Genomic DNA, 18019 nt, shown 5'->3' on the forward strand with positions numbered 1-18019 from the left:
GAAAATAGTCGATTTTGAACGTTCCCCCAGGTGGTGCCAAAGTGGCGTTAAAGTTGGAATGGAAAGCAGACTGCTACGTATATTGTATCTACAGTGTATTAATAAAAACAGGAACCCAAACTTTGGAATTATCATTTCACACACACACTTCTCTCACACACGCACACGCAAACACAAACACAGGCTATGTAGCTATGCAGGAATGTTTATGATCTAAAGCAGCATATTGATTGAAAGTCCTCCTGCACACTTTTCCCCTTAGAGATGAGCCCTCAGTTACACTGTAATTACTGTATTCGTTTCCAATAAGGTTTTCCATTAGGGTTCGTATGACTCAGACGTGTGTGAGAGAACGAGAGACTGAAGAGAGCGAGAGATGAAAGGGACAGAGAGGTGAAGAAACCATTATAAAAGGTTGTCGTTGCCATGCATACCAAAGATATACAGCCTGCCTCATTCTCTCTTTCTACATTCTGACTCCATTTCTCCTCTTGTTACCAATGTACTGTCTTTGCATTGGTCTCCCCCTCTCGCTTCTCAATGATTTCTTATGTCTATGATTACTTATTAGTAAATAAAGACATTAGGCTTCCTAAATGAACACTGAAAAAGAACTGACTGATTAAACATATTTGATATACTGTATATGCATGTCCACACTGCCATTCTTAATGTGCAGCAGATTGCTTTCATTAAGAAAAGACAGTTTGTGGATAGCCTCACCGATACTTTAAATAAAATGAGCCCTCTCCACCACCAAAACAAATACAGTCCTCCTCAAGCCTAAGATATAATCAGAAAATCCATGTTTGACTGTTGGGCTATTAGCATTATTCATATTGTTGTGTATGTGGCCTCCTTTTTTGCATGAGAGCAGAGAACTGACATGAGAGATGAGCATTTAATAGACTTGGCTTCAGGCTTCCCCCGTGGGAATCCATTAAGTAACGTCTTAATTTTGAAATCAGAGGGATGAAAGGGGTAATATCCAGGAAACAGACTTACCTCTGTTGTAAACCCAGACTTATTGAACTATGTTTAATGCTGTCACAGAGTATTGTACGGCACAGTGGCAAGACAAATCCCATCAAAACAGGTCAAGCAATATGACAGCTGCAAGTATCCCACAGACCACGGATTACAGTGCACTTGTAAAGTATTCAGACCCCTTGACTTAGCATCCCGGAGTCGCCTCTTCACTGTTGATGTTGAGACTGGTGTTTTGCGGGGACTATTTAATGAAGCTGCCAGTTGAGGACTTGTGAGGCGTCTGTTTTTCAAACTAGACACTCTAATGTACTTGTCCTCTTGCTCAGTTGTGCACCGGGGCCTCCCACTCCTCTTTCTATTCTGGTTAGAGCCAGTTTGCGCTGTTCTGTGAAGGGAGTAGTACACAAAGTTGTACGAGATCTTCAGTTTCTTGGCAATTTCTTGCATGGAATAGCCTTAATTTCTCAACACAAGAATAGACTGACGAGTTTCAGAAGAAAGTACTTTGTTTCTGTTCCAGATACTCAACTAGTCTAAAGAAGGCCAGTTTTATTGCTTCTTTAATCAGCACAACAGTTTTCAGCTGTGCTAACATAATTGCAAAAGGGTTTTCTAATGATCAATTAGCCTTTTAAAATTATCAACTTGGATTAGCTAACACAACATGCCACTGGAACACAGGAGTGATGGTTGCTGATAATGGGCCTCTGTACGCCTATGTAGATGTTCCATTAAAGAAATCTGCCGTTTCCAGCTACAATAGTCATTTACAACATTAACAATGTCTACACTGTATTTCTGATAAATTTTATGTTATTTTAATGGACAAAATATTTTTGCATTTCTTTCAAAAACAAGGACATTTATAAGTGACCCCAAACTTTTGAACGGTAGTATATATATATATGTATCCATTGATTCTTGAAGAATATAATTTATAAATACCTCATGAGCTTAGTCCAACTGTCACAATCCATGAGAACCCAAAATATAAGCTTGTTTTTCTCCAATGTTTGTAAACATTATAAATGTAAACAAACACTGTATAGCCTCATAACATGGTCAAAACAATACTTTTGATATCGTGGATGGTCGGTCCTTGCATCCATAGCTCTGTCTATTAATCTGAGAGTGGTTACATTTCTCCAGGCCCATCCCTCAGCTTTTTACCAAAACAGAGGCAGGGCACCCGTTTGTTATTGTTTGATCTGTGGAGTACCCTTTAAACAGCTGCATATTATCAAGATATCAAAGTGTCACCAACAAAAAGGTAAACAATAGGCCAATAGCAAATGCAGCATATGGCATTCATTACTCACATGTAAATAGCTCAAAGCATGCATTCCATGAGCACAGGACATCTACAGCATGTCGGTGTCACAGGAAGGCCAAGAAGATCGAGGACCTCAGTCCCCCGAGCCAAGGCCTGTGCACCCTGCTACCATTTAGCAGGCAGAGATGGTAAAAGTGCATCAAAGCTGGGACCGAGAGACTGAAAAACAGCTTCTATCTCCAGGTCATCAGACTGTTAAACAGTCATCACTAGCCGGCCTCCGCCTGGTACCCTGCCTTGCACCATAGTCACCGTCACAAGCCAGCTTCCATCCGGTACTCTACCCTGCACTTTAAAGACTGCTACTCTATGTAAATTGAACACTTTATATGTACATACTGTATTCTCAACATAGCTCATCCTATATAACTACTGCTGTACATATATTTGTCCTACTTGTATATTGTACATACTGTCTATAAACACCACGTATTTATAGTGAACAAAAATATAAACGCAACATGTAAAGTGTTGGTCCCATGTTTCATCAACTGAAATAAAAGTTCCCAGAAATGTTCCATCCACACAAAAATCAAATTTTTCTCAAATCTTGTGAACAAATTTGTTTACATGCCTGTTAGTGAGCATTTCTCCTTTGCCAAGATAATCCATCCACCTGACAGGTATGGCATATCAAGAAGCTGATTAAACAGCATAATCATTACACAGGTGCACCTTATGCTGGGGACAATACAAGCCCACTGTAAAATGTGCAGTTGTCACAACACAATACCATAGATGTCTCAAGTTTTGAGGGAGCGTGCAATTGGCATGCTGACAGCAGGAATGTGATCCAGAGCTATTAACAGAGAATTTAATGTTAATTTCTCTAACATAAGCCCCCCAACATAATTGTAGAGAATTTGGCAGTATGTCCAACCGGCCTCACAACCGCAGACCACGTGTAACCACACCAGCCCAAGCCCTCCACATCCATCTTTTTCACCTGCGGGATGGTCTGACACCAGCCACCCAGACAGCTGATGAAACTGAGGAGTCATTCTGATTGGCTGGACCTGGCTCCCCAGTGGGTGGGCCTGGGAGGGAATATGCCCACCCACTTGGGAGCCAAGCCCTGCCCAGTCATGTGAAATCCATAGATTAGGGCCTAATTAATACATTCAATTTGACTGATTTCCTTATATGAACTGTAACTTAGTAAAATCATTGAAATTGTTGCATGTTGGACCGCAAAGTGAAGGAAATGTAGTGGCTATTTTGAAGAATCTAAAATATATTGATTTGTTTAACACTTTTTTGGTTACTACATGATTACGTGTGTTACTTCATAGCTTTTCTACAATGTAGAAAATAGTAAAAATAAAAACCCTTGAATGAGTAGGTGTGTCCAAATGTTTGACTTATGCGTGTATATATATATATGTGTATATTTTTTGGGGGAAAATGTGTGTATTAGTATTGTATTGTTAGACATTTACAGCACTGTTGAAGCTAGAAAAACATGCATTTCGCTGCACCTGCTATAACATCTGCTAATTTGTGTACACGACTAATAAACTTTGTTTTGATGAACACTTCTAACACTCCCACTTCTGGACAAATCTCAGCACCAAGGTACCATTTTACTTCTCTAATGAAACCTGGGCTTCATTTCATTAACAACAACAGACTAAACACTTTGAGGTGGTATAAGGCTAATGAATTGATTTATAAAAAAAAGAAAAATACTGATACCAGTTAAGTACTTGAACTCATTCTGTGGGAAGACAACCCTTCACTGTGTCCTTCCCCGCCAGTGTCCTGTCACACTGGTAGTGTACACTAGCCCACGGTTAACCCCCTTGTCACAGCAAGCTCACACGCTACTAATCAGCACAAACTAAGGAGATAATGACCAAACAAAACAGAGGAGAGAGGACCATCTATATCATAGTAGCTTTGTTACTAGGACAGAGAGCCTGAGCCGCACCTGTATAAACGAATTCTGTCGCTGAAATGTTCTGCAAAAGTGGCTGCTGCACTGTTTACTTGTGGGAGGACGGCAGAGTGAGCCAAGCTAACAGAGAGGAGCCAGGGGGAGAAGAAGCAGACTGAAAGATGAGATGTCAGATACATTAGGACTGAATGGGAGGAAGGTGGTGGTGGTGGTGGGGGGGTGGGGGGGGGGGGCACTGAATCAAACATCTATGACAGACTGCAACAAAGGCATATTTCTAATATCGAAGAAGCACCAACTCTCATGATGAGGTATAATTATCTCTGGGGTTAACTCCCTCTTCAAAAATATAACATTTTAAACACAGCCATTTATCATGCACTTTGCAACCAATCTACATCTAAGTGAGCATTAAGGACTCCGTGTCTCTTCTGTCTAGTCATTCAGCCTCCTACATCGCCTCAGCTCCCTCAGTCCCTCCACATCAAACCATCACATGGTCATGTTCAGCACCCACAGGTACCCTGTTGCAGACGGAGCCATCAATCAACGCCTGCAAACGACACCACCACTTCTCCAAAGGAGCATATGGCAGCTCTCAGGCCCATCGTCCATCACTGCAGTAATATCATATAATAATAGTACGCTACTCAGTTTTGAAACTGTGAGGCTGTGTAAACGCGTGGATTTCAGGCTTTAGAAAAGATTAAGTGTAACCGGGTGTAACTATTGACTCAATGTCAACATTAGGAACATTGCGGCATGCTAAGAAACGGACAAACACACGAGTTGTCCTCATTTCCACCAATTTGGATCCATTAAGGGATTACTCTATTAGCAATCAATCGATGTGCTCCATCTGAGGTGGCAGGTAGCCTAGTGGTTAGAGCGTTGGGCCAGTAACCCGAAAAGTTGCTAGATCGAATCCCTGAGCTGACAAGGTAAAAATCTGTCATTCTGCCTCTGAACAAGGCAGTTAACCCACTGTTCCTAGGCTGTCATTGTAAATAAGAATTTGTTATTAACTGACTTGCCTTGTTAAAATAAAACATTTGGGCTGTTCCTGCACATTTCCATTAGTGGGGGCATTATCAACTATTAATCACCTGCTCTTTTCACCCCAATAATTGAATCTGTAAATGAATTATACCTGTCGACTCACAAATTGTCACAAGTATTAAATTGTTTACATAGGTGATTATTTGTCTGCCATGTTGATTATTTCACGCCACTCTTCTTTAGAAGAATAGAGTTACTTGAACTGAGCTTCACTGTAGGTTTCAGATGCACCATTACACACAAGCTCGATTATCAAAACATTAAAATGACAAAGAGCGAGGCAACTGTGTTATGTATGCCCTTTTAATTTCTTTCAAAGTTGTCACATTGAAAAGAACATGGTTACACGGAATTAGTATTCGCATATCTTAAAACTGATGTTATCAAAACAGACAAAAATGCCATGGAAGGATGAGATAACAAATGCCACATAAATCCACATCCCCAGAAAGGGACTCGAATACAAATGACATTGCTATTCTATAAGCTTACAAATACAGGTAACTGCCAAAATAATGAAAACGCTTGAGTAACTGATGGATACAAAGTATATTAAAAGCAGGTGCTTCCACAGAGGTGCGGTTCTTGAGTTAATTAAGCAATTTACATCCCATCATGCTTAGGGTCATGTATAAAAATGCAAGGCAGGTCATTATTTCGGGCTACCATGGCTATGCCACCTTAGGGTGAATCCACTGGTCACTGAATGGTTTGATGAGCATGAAAACGATGTAAACCATATGCTATAGCCGTCTCAGGTCACCAGATCTCAACCCAATTGAACACTTATGTGAGATTCTGCAGCAGCGCCTGAGACAGCGTTTTCCACCACCATCAACAAAACACCAAATGATGGAATTTTCCCCATGGAAGAATGGTGTCGCATTCTTCCAAAAGAGGCACATTAAAGCTGTTCTGGCTCATGGTGGCCCAACATCCTATTAAGACACTATGTTAGTGTGTCCTTTATTTTGTCAGTTACCTGTACATCTACAGATAAAGCTCACTAATATTTGTTTTTCTTATATATAGGCTCCTATTTGCCTTAGAAAATATTTAATGCACAGTACTCATGTCGCTCGTAAGTTACCAGGATAAATTGTTGTATTAGTAGACTTAAGTCTTATGTTTCACATACAGGCGTTATAAGAGTCTAAGAAACATTGGATTAATGGTTTGATACAACTCCGGTTTTATTAAATAATTCTAAGACAAGAAAATGTGAGTCATTTTGTTGTTGTTTTTACTCATGACAAAGCAGTTTTTTGACGTGTCAAAAAATCTTAAAATCAATAACATTTCACATTTCCCCTTGCACTGCAAATACTGCATGACATAAGCAATGCTCATGATCATCAACACACTCACCACAGATGTAAACGGTCACACTAAGTGATTACCATGACAGTTGTGACAGAATGAGAATCTGTAAACGTTTAACATCCGTCAAGAGCACTCAGGCATTGCCCAGCATGTACTGTAAGGTCATGCCATATGCAGCAGTAACATTAAAATACAGCCTACCATTTATTTACTCTCCACACAAAAATAAAAACTACCAAAAAAATTGGACCCAATAATTTTGTCATAGGTTATTCAGGTTTACAATTGGGGGAGGGCGGACGGATGGACGGAAACAAAACAAACCCCTTAGTAATCTACTATCACAGATGGAGCACATTAAACTACCCCCTACAATCTGTAAATCTAACCAGAGTCCAGTCTGTCCCAATGAGTACCAGAACTAAATATGTCCAATTCAGTATGATTCATTTCTATGTTTAGAATTCACAGCGAGTTGCCAAAAACTCAATATCAAGAATATTTGCATTCATTTACAAAGCAAAGCAGTCGGTCAAAAAAAAGAATGTTCTTCTAGGTTCCATATCTAAAAGGAACAGTTTTGGTCAACTGAGTCACTTATGCTTCAATAAGACCTTTGAATATAAGGACATTTACTGTAAAAGCTTGTTTCATTTTAAAACGGGTTGGGAAAAATGTGTGAAAGTAACGCAATGATGAGTGAACACATGTATTGAGAGTAGATGCTTAAAACATCTTTACTCAGTCAATGTAGTGAGATGGAGGCTGGAAGGAACAGAACACTTATTATGCTTGAACATCTATATTATTACATTTACTTTCATTTTTAGATTTCAACATATCAAATGATCAAAATCAAGGCGGTGATGCACGTACGGGGATTGCCCAAAGTGTTCTGTGGAATTTAAAACATGATAAGCCAAGATTTTACATTACATGAAATACCTGAATGTCAACTGCTTGTCAATTGCTTTCTAATTATTAATGAAATCCTTTTTTCATTGGCCTGGCCTCAGTGACTTCACTCTTCGGGAACGCGTTCCAGAATGACGTACATAGACGAACAGTCATATGTTAATACGAAATGTAACAGATTAGTCACCATTAATGGTTAATGATTGTACTTTTCAGTTGCTAAAGTGACAGTGGATTACCGCATATATCACACAAGTGCAAACATCATAGGAAGCTCTCCAACAAGAAAACAAACAGACTAAATGTTAATTGATTACAATCATACTATATATATTTTCCAGAATTTCAAAAATATATCTGTCTTTTCTACAGTTGGACTTGTACTTTAGCATGTGTGACTTGAAGCGCAAAGGTTGTGCTAAGGTTGTGCTATGGTTGTGCTATGGTTAATGGTTCCTGCTGGTGGCCTTTCCTGTCCTACTCGGTGATCTCCAGGATGAGGTCGTCTCCCTCCAGGCTGCTGTCGGCGTTGACGTAAATCTTGACCACGGTGCCGGAGAGGGGAGAGTTGACCACTGTCTCCATCTTCATGGCGCTGAGCACACACAGAGGCTGGCCCTTCTCCACCGTCTGGCCCTGCTTCACCTTCACCTCCACCACCTTCCCGGGCATGGGCGCCCCCACCTGGCCACGCACGTCCTTCAGCGCCTTGGGGTGGAAGTGCATCTCCTGGGTGGGTGGGAGAGTACACTTGGTGAGTTTGCAGGAGCACCACGTGTCTATTGAGATAAGTATTGGTGTGGATATGATATGCAACTATTTTGCGGGAATAGCTTGAACTTGTTACGCATCTTAAGAATTGAATGGAACATTGTGTTGAGAGCTAATGTGTGTACTGCACCTTCATGGCCACTGTATCCTTGACCAGGACAGATCTGAGAGCTCCATTCAGCTCAAAGAACACCTCCCTCTGGCCAGCCTTGTTGAGATCTCCCAGGGCGAGGGCTTTGATGTGGAGGGTCTTCCCTCGCTCCAACTCCACCTGACAGACACAGGGACAAACAGAAAGTGTGATCAGAGGAAAACAGAACAGTGGCAAATATATTGCAATCAGTAAGTTCATTTCAAATGAATCACACTTCACATCCACTTGAAGAATATGAATGAAAACAAATTGTGAGACTGACCTCGAACTCCTCAGCAATCTTGGGTCCATCGAGGAACAGGCGTGTGTTGAGGCAGTCCACGGGGCCAAACTGATGGGTAAACTCCTTGAATTCCTGGAACACCTTGGGGTACATGGCTGCTGACATCACCTCCTCAGGAGTAATGTCATCTCCGTGTGTCTCTCGCAACTGTTTCTCTAGGGCCTCGAAGTCCATGGCGGGCAGAGAGGCACCAGGGCGGCCCTCCACCCGTGGCATATTCTTCAGCACCTGGGGGCAGAGGTTAGAAGTCAGCCACTAACAGGCCAAAGGGAGCTAGAATGACAGGATGTCAGAGTTATTATAATTATGAGAAACAGTTTAGACCGGTTTAGCTTTTTCAGATCAAAGCAAGCCCATGAAAATATAACACAGGCTACAAGCAGTGTTTGAACATTACAAGCAAACATGAGTGGATTTAATGGCGCCGGAGGGGAGGACTGACGTTTCACGGGCTCCTAACCAACTGTGTTATTTTGTTTGTTTTTTCGCATTGTTTGTAACTCATTTTGTACATAATGTTGCTGCTACAGTCTCTTATAACCAAAAAGAGCTTCTGGACATCAGAACAGACATCCTCACCTCAAACTGGATGAAGATGTTTTCTTTAATGAGTCTGACGCCAAGGATATAGAATACTGCTTTGTCAAGACAAGGCCCAAATCCCAGTCATCAGCGTGGAGGAAAAGGGGGAGGAGGGCGGGGTGCCTTGTAAGAATTCGCAGACGCGTAGGTAAACCACCACTTCCCTGCGTATTATTAGCCAACGTGCAATCATTGAAAAACAAACTGGACAATCTACGATTAAGACGCTCCTACCAACGGGACATTAAAAACGAATATCTTATGTTTCACAGAGATGTGGCTGAACGACGACACGGATAACAGAGCTGGCTGGCTTCTCCGTGCATCGGCAGGACAGAGCAGCTACGTCTGACGAGGGGCGAGGTGTGTGTCTATTTGTCAATAACTCCTGGTGCGCCATGTCTAATATTAAAGAAGTCTCAATGTATTGCTCGCCTGAGGTAGAATACCTCATGATAAGCTGTATACCACACTATCTACCAAGAGAGGTCTCATCTATATTATTCGAAGCCGTCTATTTGCCACCACAAACCGATGCTGGCACCAAGACCGCACTCAACGAGCTCAATAAGGCCGTAAGCAAACAAGAAAATGCTCATCCAGAAGCAGCGCTCCTAGTGGTCGTGGACTTTAATGCAGGGAAACTTAAATCTGTTTTACCTCATTTCTACCAGCATGTCACATGTGCAACCAGAGGAAAATAAACTCGAGACAATCTTTACTCCACACAGAGGCGTACAAAGCTCTCCCTCACCCTCCATTTGGCAAATCGGACCATAATTCTATCCTCCTGATTCCTGCTTACAAGCAAAAACTAAAGCAGGAAGTACCAGTGACTCGCTCAACACAGAAGTGGTCAGATGACGCGGATGCTACAGGACTGTTTTGCTAGCACATATGGAATATGTTCCGGGATTCATCCAATGGGATTCATCCACCAGCAGTCACCGGCTTACTCAAAAAGTGCACGGACGACGTCGTACCCACAGTGACCATACGTACATATCCCAACCAGAAGCCATGAATTACAGGCAACCGCTATAGGCTAGAGCTGCCGCTTTCAAGGAGCGGGACACTAAATCAGGACGCTTAGCGTAATTACTTATATGTCCTCAGATGAACCATCAAACAGGTAAAGCATAAAAACTGGACGAAGATTAAATCCTACTACACCAGCTCTGACGCACGCCCGATGTGGCAGAGCTTGAAAAATATTACAGACTACAAAGGGAAACCCAGATGTGAGCTGCCCAGTTACGCGAGTCTACCAGACGAGCTAAATTACTTTTACGCTCGCTGAGAGGCAAGCAACACTGAAGCATGCATGAGAGCACCAGCTGTTCCAGACGACTGTGTGGTCACGCTCTCCGTAGCCAATGTGAGCAAGACCTTTAAACAGGTCAACATTCACAAAGCCGTGGGCCCAGACGGATTACCAGGATGTGTACTCAAAGCATCCACGGACCAACAGTTGTGTCTTCACTGACATTTTCAACCTCTCCCTGACCGAGTCTGTAATACCTACATGTTTCAAACAGACCACCATAGTCCCTGTGCCCAAGAAAGCGAAGGTAACCTGCTTAAATGATTACCGCTCTGTAGCACTCATGTCTGTAGCCATGAAGTGCAGTGAAAGGCTCACATCGAAACCATCATGCCGTAAACCCTAAACGCCCCAACAGATCCACAGATGATGCAATCTCTACTGCACTCCACACTGCCCTTTCCCACTTGGACAAAAGGAACACATATGTGATTATGCTGTTCATTGACTACAGCTCAGAGTTCAACACCATAGTGCCCACAAAGCTCATCACTAAGCTAAGGACCCTGAGACTAAACACCTCCCTCTGCAACTGGATCCTGGACTTCCTGACGGGCCGCCCCCAGGTGGTAAGGGTAGGCAACAACACGTCTGCCACGCTGATCCTCAACACTGGGGCCCCTCAGGGGTGTGTACTTAGTTCCTTTCAGTACTCCGTTCACCCACGACTGTGTGGTCAAACAACTCCAACACCATCATTAAGTTTGCTGACGACACAACAGTGGAAGGCCTGATCACCGACAACGACGAGACAGCCTATATAGAGGTAAGAGACCTGGCAGTGTGGTGCCAGGACAACAACCTCTCAGTGTGAGCAAGAGAAAGGAGCTGATCGTGGACTATAGTTAAAGGAGGGCCGAACAGGCCCCGAATTAACATCGACAGGGCTGAAGTGGAGCGGGTCGAGAGTTAAGTTCCTTTGTGTCCACATCACCAACAAACTGTTATGGTCCAAACACACCAAGGCAGTTGTGAACAACACCTTTTCCCCCTCAGATTTGGCATGGGTCCCCAGATCCTCAAAAAGTTCTACAGCTGCACCATCGAGAGCATCCTGACCGGTTGCATCACCACCTGGTATGGAAACTGCTCGGCATCTGACCGTAAGGCGCTACAGAGGGTAGCGTGTACGGCCCAGTACATCACTGGGTCCAAGCTTCCTGCCATCCAGGACCTACAGTTGAAGTCGGAAGTTTACATACACCTTAGCCAAATATATTTAAACTCAGTTTTTCACAATTCCTGACATTTAATCCCTGTTTTAGGTCAGTTAGGATCACCACTTTATTTTAAGAATGTGAAATGTCAGAATAATAGTAGAGAGAAAGATTTATTTCAGCTTTTATTTCTTTCATCACATTCTCAGTGGGTCAGAAGTTTACATACACTCAATTAGTATTTGGTAGCATTGCTTTTAAATTGTTTAACTTGGGTCAAACGTTTTGGGTAGTCTTCCACATACTTCGCACAGTAAGTTGGGTGAATTTTGGCCCATTCCTCCTGACAGAGCTGGTGTAACTGAGTCAGGTTTGTAGGCCTCCTTGCTCGCACATGCTTTTTCAGTTCTGCCCACAAATGTTCTATAGAATTCAGGTCAGGGCTTTGTTGTCCTTAAGCCATTTTGCCACAACTTTGGAAGTATGCTTGGGGTCATTGTCCATTTGGAAGACCCATTTGCAACCAAGCTTTAACTTCCTGACTGATGTCTTGAGCTGTTGCTTCAATATATAAACACAATTCTCCTCCCTCATGATGCCATCTATTTTGTGAAGCGCACCAGTCCCTCCTGCAGCAAAGCACCCCCACAACATGATGCTGCCACTCCCGTGTTTCACATTTGGGATGGTGTTCTTTGGCTTCCTCCCCCTTTTTCCTCCTAACATAACGATGGTCATTATTGCCAAACAGTTCCATTTTTTGTTTAATCAGACCAGAGGACATTTCTCCAAAAAGTACGATCTTTGTCCCCATGTGCAGCTGCAAACTGTAGTCTGGCTTTTTTATGGCGGTTATGGAGCAGTGGCTTCTTCCTTGCTGAGCGGCCTTTCAGGTTATGTCAATATAGGACTCGTTTTACTGTGGATATAAATACTTTGTACCCGTTTCCTCCAGCATCTTCACAAGGTCCTTTGCTGTTGTTCTGGGATTGATTTGCACTTTTCGCACCAAAGTAGTTTCATCTCTAGGAGACAAAACGCATCTCCTTCCTGAGCGGTATGACGGCTGCGTGGTCCCATGGTGTTTATACTTGCGTACTATTGTTTGTACAGATGAATGTGGTACCTTCAGGCATTTGGAAATTGCTCCCAAGGATGAACCAGACTACAATTTATTTTCTGAGGTCTTGATTCCCTTTGATTTTCCCATGATGTCAAGCAAAGAGGCACTGAGTTTGAAGGTAGGCCTTGAAATACATCCACAGGTACACCTCCAATTGACTCAAATGATGTCAATTAGCCAGAAGCTTCTAAAGCCATGACATAATTTTCTGGAATTTTCCAAGCTGTTTAAAGGTACAGTCAACTTAGTGTACGTAGACTTCTGAGCCACTGGAATTGTGATACAATCTGTCTGTAAACAATTGTTGGAAAAATTACTTGTGTCTTGCACAAAGTAGATGTCCTAACCGACTTGCCAAAACTATAGTTTGTTAGCAAGAAATTTGTGGAGTAGTTGAAAAACTAGTTTTAATATGACTCCTACCTAAGTGTATGTAAACTTCCGACTTCAACTGTATATACTAGGCGGTGTCAGAGGAAGGCCCCAAAACTATTGTCAAAGACTTCAGTTACCCAAGTCATAGAATGTTCTCTCTGCTACCACACGGCAAGCGGTACCGTAGCATCTAGGACCAAAAGGCTCCTTAACAGCTTCTACCCCCAAGCCCTAAGACTGCTGAACAATTAATAAAATGGCTATTTACACTGCTGTTACTCGCTGTTTATTATCTATGCATAGTCACTTTACCCCTACCTACATGTACAAATTACCTCGACTAACCTGTACTCCCGCACATTGACTTGGTACCCCCTGTATAGAGCCTCGTTATTGTTATGTAATTTTCTTGTGTTCATTTTTATTTTATCTTTTCACTTTAGTTAATTTAGTAAATATTTTCTGAACTCCTCTTCTTGAACTGCATTATTGTTAAGGGCTCGTAAGTAAGCATTTCACGGTAAAATCAATAGAAATGTCAAACACACAAACTGAGTGTATTCGGAGCATGTGACAAAATACTTTTGATTTGTAATAATTAACATAGATAATGCTAGGCATCTGTCGGAAATTAGAAATAGCTGCACCATAATGGCTGTTCCATTCCTTTGTTATATATGATGTATGCTAAGCAGGTGGCCTTTTTAAGTTTGAACTGATCTGCAAAATAAATTACACAAGAGCAACCATGCATTCGATTGGGGGAAAAAACAAGAGGGGGAACTGCATTGTACACTGATGATGTGAGGGACAAATTTGTTCGTAGAAAACAACTGAGCTTCAGGGGAAATGTTTCTGGGTAATTGTGGAGATTCTTAGAGATGGGAAATAAATCATATTTATTCAAATTTCAAACAGATAAAAATGGTGCGAGATCCCCAAGGACAATAGAGGGACAAAAACAGGCAAACGTTTCAAACAAAGAATTTCTATGACTTAACGGGATCCTGTCGTTGTGGGTTATAAAACCAACATTTTCTGAGCTCTATAAAAATACCTACTGTAATGTAAGTGGAACATAATAAATGTACTCTTAATGTTAAATCCATAGAGTACCAAACCTAATAATCCTTTAATACTGTCTGTGGGAATACAAATCCTGCCATTATGGTTGGCTGTGAAAAGGCAGATATACACTGAACAAAAATATAAACGCAACATGCAACAATCAAAAATGTATTGAGTTACAGTTCATAAGGAAATCAGTAAATAAAATAGGCCCTAATCTATGGATTTCACATGACTGGGAATACAGATGGCTTCAATAAAAAAATGTAGGGGCATGGATCAGAAAACCAGTCAGTATCTGGTGTGACCACCATTTGTCTCATACATCTCCTTCGCATAGAGTTGATCAGGCTGTTGATTGAGCACTGTGGAAGGTTGTCCCACTCCTCTTCAATGGCTGTGTGAAGGTGCTGGATATTGGCGGTAATGGAACACGTCGATCCAGAGCATTCCCAACATGCTCAACGGGTGATATGTCTGGTGAGTATGCAGGTCATGGAGGAACTGGAAAATGTTCAGCTTCCAGGATTTCTGTACAGATCCTTGCGACATACAGTACCAGTCAAAAGTTTGGACACCTACTCATTCCAGGGTTTTTCTTTGTTTTTACTATTTTCTACATTGTAGAATAATAGTGAAGACATCAAAACGATGAAATAACACATATGGAATCATGTAGTAACCAAAAAAGTTTTAAATAAATCAAGTTTATATTGAGATTCTTTAAAGTAGCCACCCTTTGCCTTGATGACAGCTTTGCATACTCTTGGCATTCTCTCAACCAGCTTCATGGGGTAGTCACCTGGAATGCATTCCAATTAAAACAGCTGTGCCTTGTTAAAAGTGAATTTGTGGAATTTCTTTCCTTCTTAATGCATTTCAGCCAATCAGTTGTGTTGTGACAAGGTAGGGGTGGTATACAGAAGATAGCCCTATTTGGTAAAAGACGAAGTCCATATTATGGCAAGAACAGCTCAAATAAGCAAAGAGAAACAACAGTCCATCATTACTTTAAGATATGAAGGTCAGTCAAATCAGAACATACCAAGAACTTTGAAAGTTTCTTCAAGTACAGTTGCAAAAACCATCAAGCGCAATGATGCAACTGACTCTCATGAGGACCGCCACAGGAAAGGAAGACCCTGAGTTACCTCTGCTGCAGAGGATAAGTTCATTAGAGTTGACAAAATTGCAGCCCAAATAAATGCTTCACATAGTTGAAGTAACAGACACATCTTAACATCAACTATTCAGAGGAGACAGCGTGAATCAGACCTTCATGGTCAAATTTCTGCAAAGACACAACTATTAAAAGGACACCAATAAGAAGAGACTTGCTTGGGCCAAGAAACACAAGCAATGGACATTAGACCGGTGGAAATCTGTCCTTTGGTATGATGAGTCCAAATTGGAGAGTTTTGGTATCCAACCGCTGTGTCTGTGAGACGCAGAGTAGGTGAACGGATGATCTCCGCATGAGTGGTTCCCACTGTGAAGCATGGAGGAGATGTGATGGTGCTTTTCTGGTGACACTGTGATTTATTTGGAATTCAAGGCACACTTAACCAGCATGGCTACCACAGCATTCTGCAGCTAACCCTCTCTCCTCTCATCCTTCTAGACCTATCTGCTGCCTTTGATACTGTGAACCATCAGATCCTCCTCTCCACCCTCTCCGAGTTGGGCATCTCCGGCGTGGCTCACTCTTGGATTGCGTCCTACCTGACAGGTTGCTCCTACCAGGTGGCGTGGCGAGAATCCGTCTCCGCACCACGTGTGTCCCCCAGGGCTCAGTTCTAGGCCCTCTCCTATTCTCACTATACACCAAGTCACATGGCTCTGTCATATCTTCACATGGTCTCTCCTATCATTGCTACGCAGACAACACACAATTAATCTTCTCCTTTCCCCCTTCTGATAACCAGGTGGCGAATCGCATCTCTGCATGTCTGGCAGACATATCAGTGTGGATGACGGATCACCACCTCAAGCTGAACCTCGGCAAGACGGAGCTGCTCTTCCTCCCGGGGAAGGACTGCCCGTTCCATGATCTCGCCATCACGGTTGACAACTCCATTGTGTCCTCCTCCCAGAGTGCTAAGAGCCTTGGCGTGACCCTGGACAACACCCTGTTGTTCTCCGCTAACATCAAGGCGGTGACCCGATCCTGTAGGTTCATCCTCTACAACATTCGCAGAGTACGACCCTGCCTTACACAGGAAGCGGCGCAGGTCCTAATCCAGGCACTTGTCATCTCCCGTCTGGATTACTGCAACTCGCTGTTGGCGGGGCTCCCTGCCTGTGACACTAAACCCCTACAACTCATCCAGAACGCCGCAGCCCGTCTGGTGTTCAACCTTCCCAAGTTCTCTCACGTCACCCCGCTCCTCCGCACACTCCACTGGCTTCCAGTTGAAGCTCGCATCTGCTACAAGACCATGGTGCTTTCCTACGGAGCTGTGAGGGGAACGGCACCTCCGTACCTTCAGGCTTTGATCAGTCCCTACACCCAAACAAGGGCACTGCGTTCATCCACCTCTGGCCTGCTGGCCCCCCTACCTCTGCGGAAGCACAGTTCCCACTCAGCCCAGTCAAAACTGTTCGCTGCTCTGGCACCCCAATGGTGGAACAAGCTCCCTCACGACGCCAGGACAGCGGAGTCAATCATCACCTTCCGGAGACACCTGAAACCCCACCTCTTTAAGGAATACCTGGGATAGGATAAAGTAATCCTTCTAACCCCCCAAAATAAAAATATATAGATGTACTATTGTAAAGTGGTTGTTCCAGTGGATATCATAAGGTGAATGCACCAATCTGTAAGTCGCTCTGGATAAGAGCGTCTGCTAAATGACGTAAATGTAAATGTTACGCCATCCCAACTGGTTTGCCCTTAGTGGGACTATCATTTGTTTTTCACACGACAATGACCCAACACACCTCCAGGCTGTGTAAGGGCTATTTGATCAAGAAGGAGAGTTATGGAGTGCTGCATCATATGACCTGGCCTCCACAAATCACACGACCTCAACCCAATTGAGATGGTTTGGGATGAGTTGGACCCCAGAGTGAAGGAAAAGCAGCCAACAAGTGCTCAGCATATGTGGGAACGCCTTCAAGACTGTGGGAAAAGCATTCCAGGTAAAGCTGGTTGAGAGAATGCAAAGCTGTCATCAAGGCAAAGGGTGGCTACTTTGAAGAATCTAAGATATATTTTGATTTGTTTAACACTTTTTTGGTTACCACATGATTTCATGTGTTATTTCATAGTTTTGAGGTATTCACTATTATTCTACAATGTAGAAAATAGTAAAATAAAGAAAAACCTTTGAATGAGTAGGTGGCCAAACTTTTGACTGGTACTGTAGGTCTGTGCATCATGTTGAAACATGATGTGATGGCGGCAGAGGAAATGGCACGAAAATGGGCCTCAGGATCTCATCACGGTATCTCTGTGCATTCAAATTGCCATCGATAAAAAGCAATTGTGTTCGTTGTCCGTAGCTTATGCCTGCCCATACCATAACCCCACCGCCACCGTGGGGCACTCTGTTCAGAACGTTGACGTCAGCACACCGCTCGCCCACACAACGCCATAGACACCGTCCGCAATCTGCCATATGACCGGTACAGCTGAAACCATCATTCATCTGTGAAGGGCACAT

At 42.9% G+C, this 18019-nt stretch overlaps 1 protein-coding gene across 1 annotated transcript in view; it reads right to left on the reverse strand.

The window, feature by feature from the left end:
- Positions 1-5566: 5566 nt before the first annotated feature.
- LOC106603157 (pyruvate carboxylase, mitochondrial) overlaps positions 5567-18019 on the reverse strand; it is a 96526-nt gene continuing 84073 nt past the window's right edge. Inside the window, exons 19-21 of the mRNA XM_014196466.2 lie at positions 8705-8953; positions 8419-8559; positions 5567-8246 (exon numbers count right to left, since the gene is read on the reverse strand). Coding sequence (XP_014051941.1) covers positions 7995-8246; positions 8419-8559; positions 8705-8953 — 642 coding nt within the window. The 3' untranslated portion in view covers positions 5567-7994. The remainder of the gene's footprint in view (positions 8247-8418; positions 8560-8704; positions 8954-18019) is intronic.

Source organism: Salmo salar, chromosome ssa04 (assembly GCF_905237065.1).
Source record: "Salmo salar chromosome ssa04, Ssal_v3.1, whole genome shotgun sequence".
Taxonomy (NCBI): Eukaryota; Metazoa; Chordata; class Actinopteri; order Salmoniformes; family Salmonidae; genus Salmo; species Salmo salar.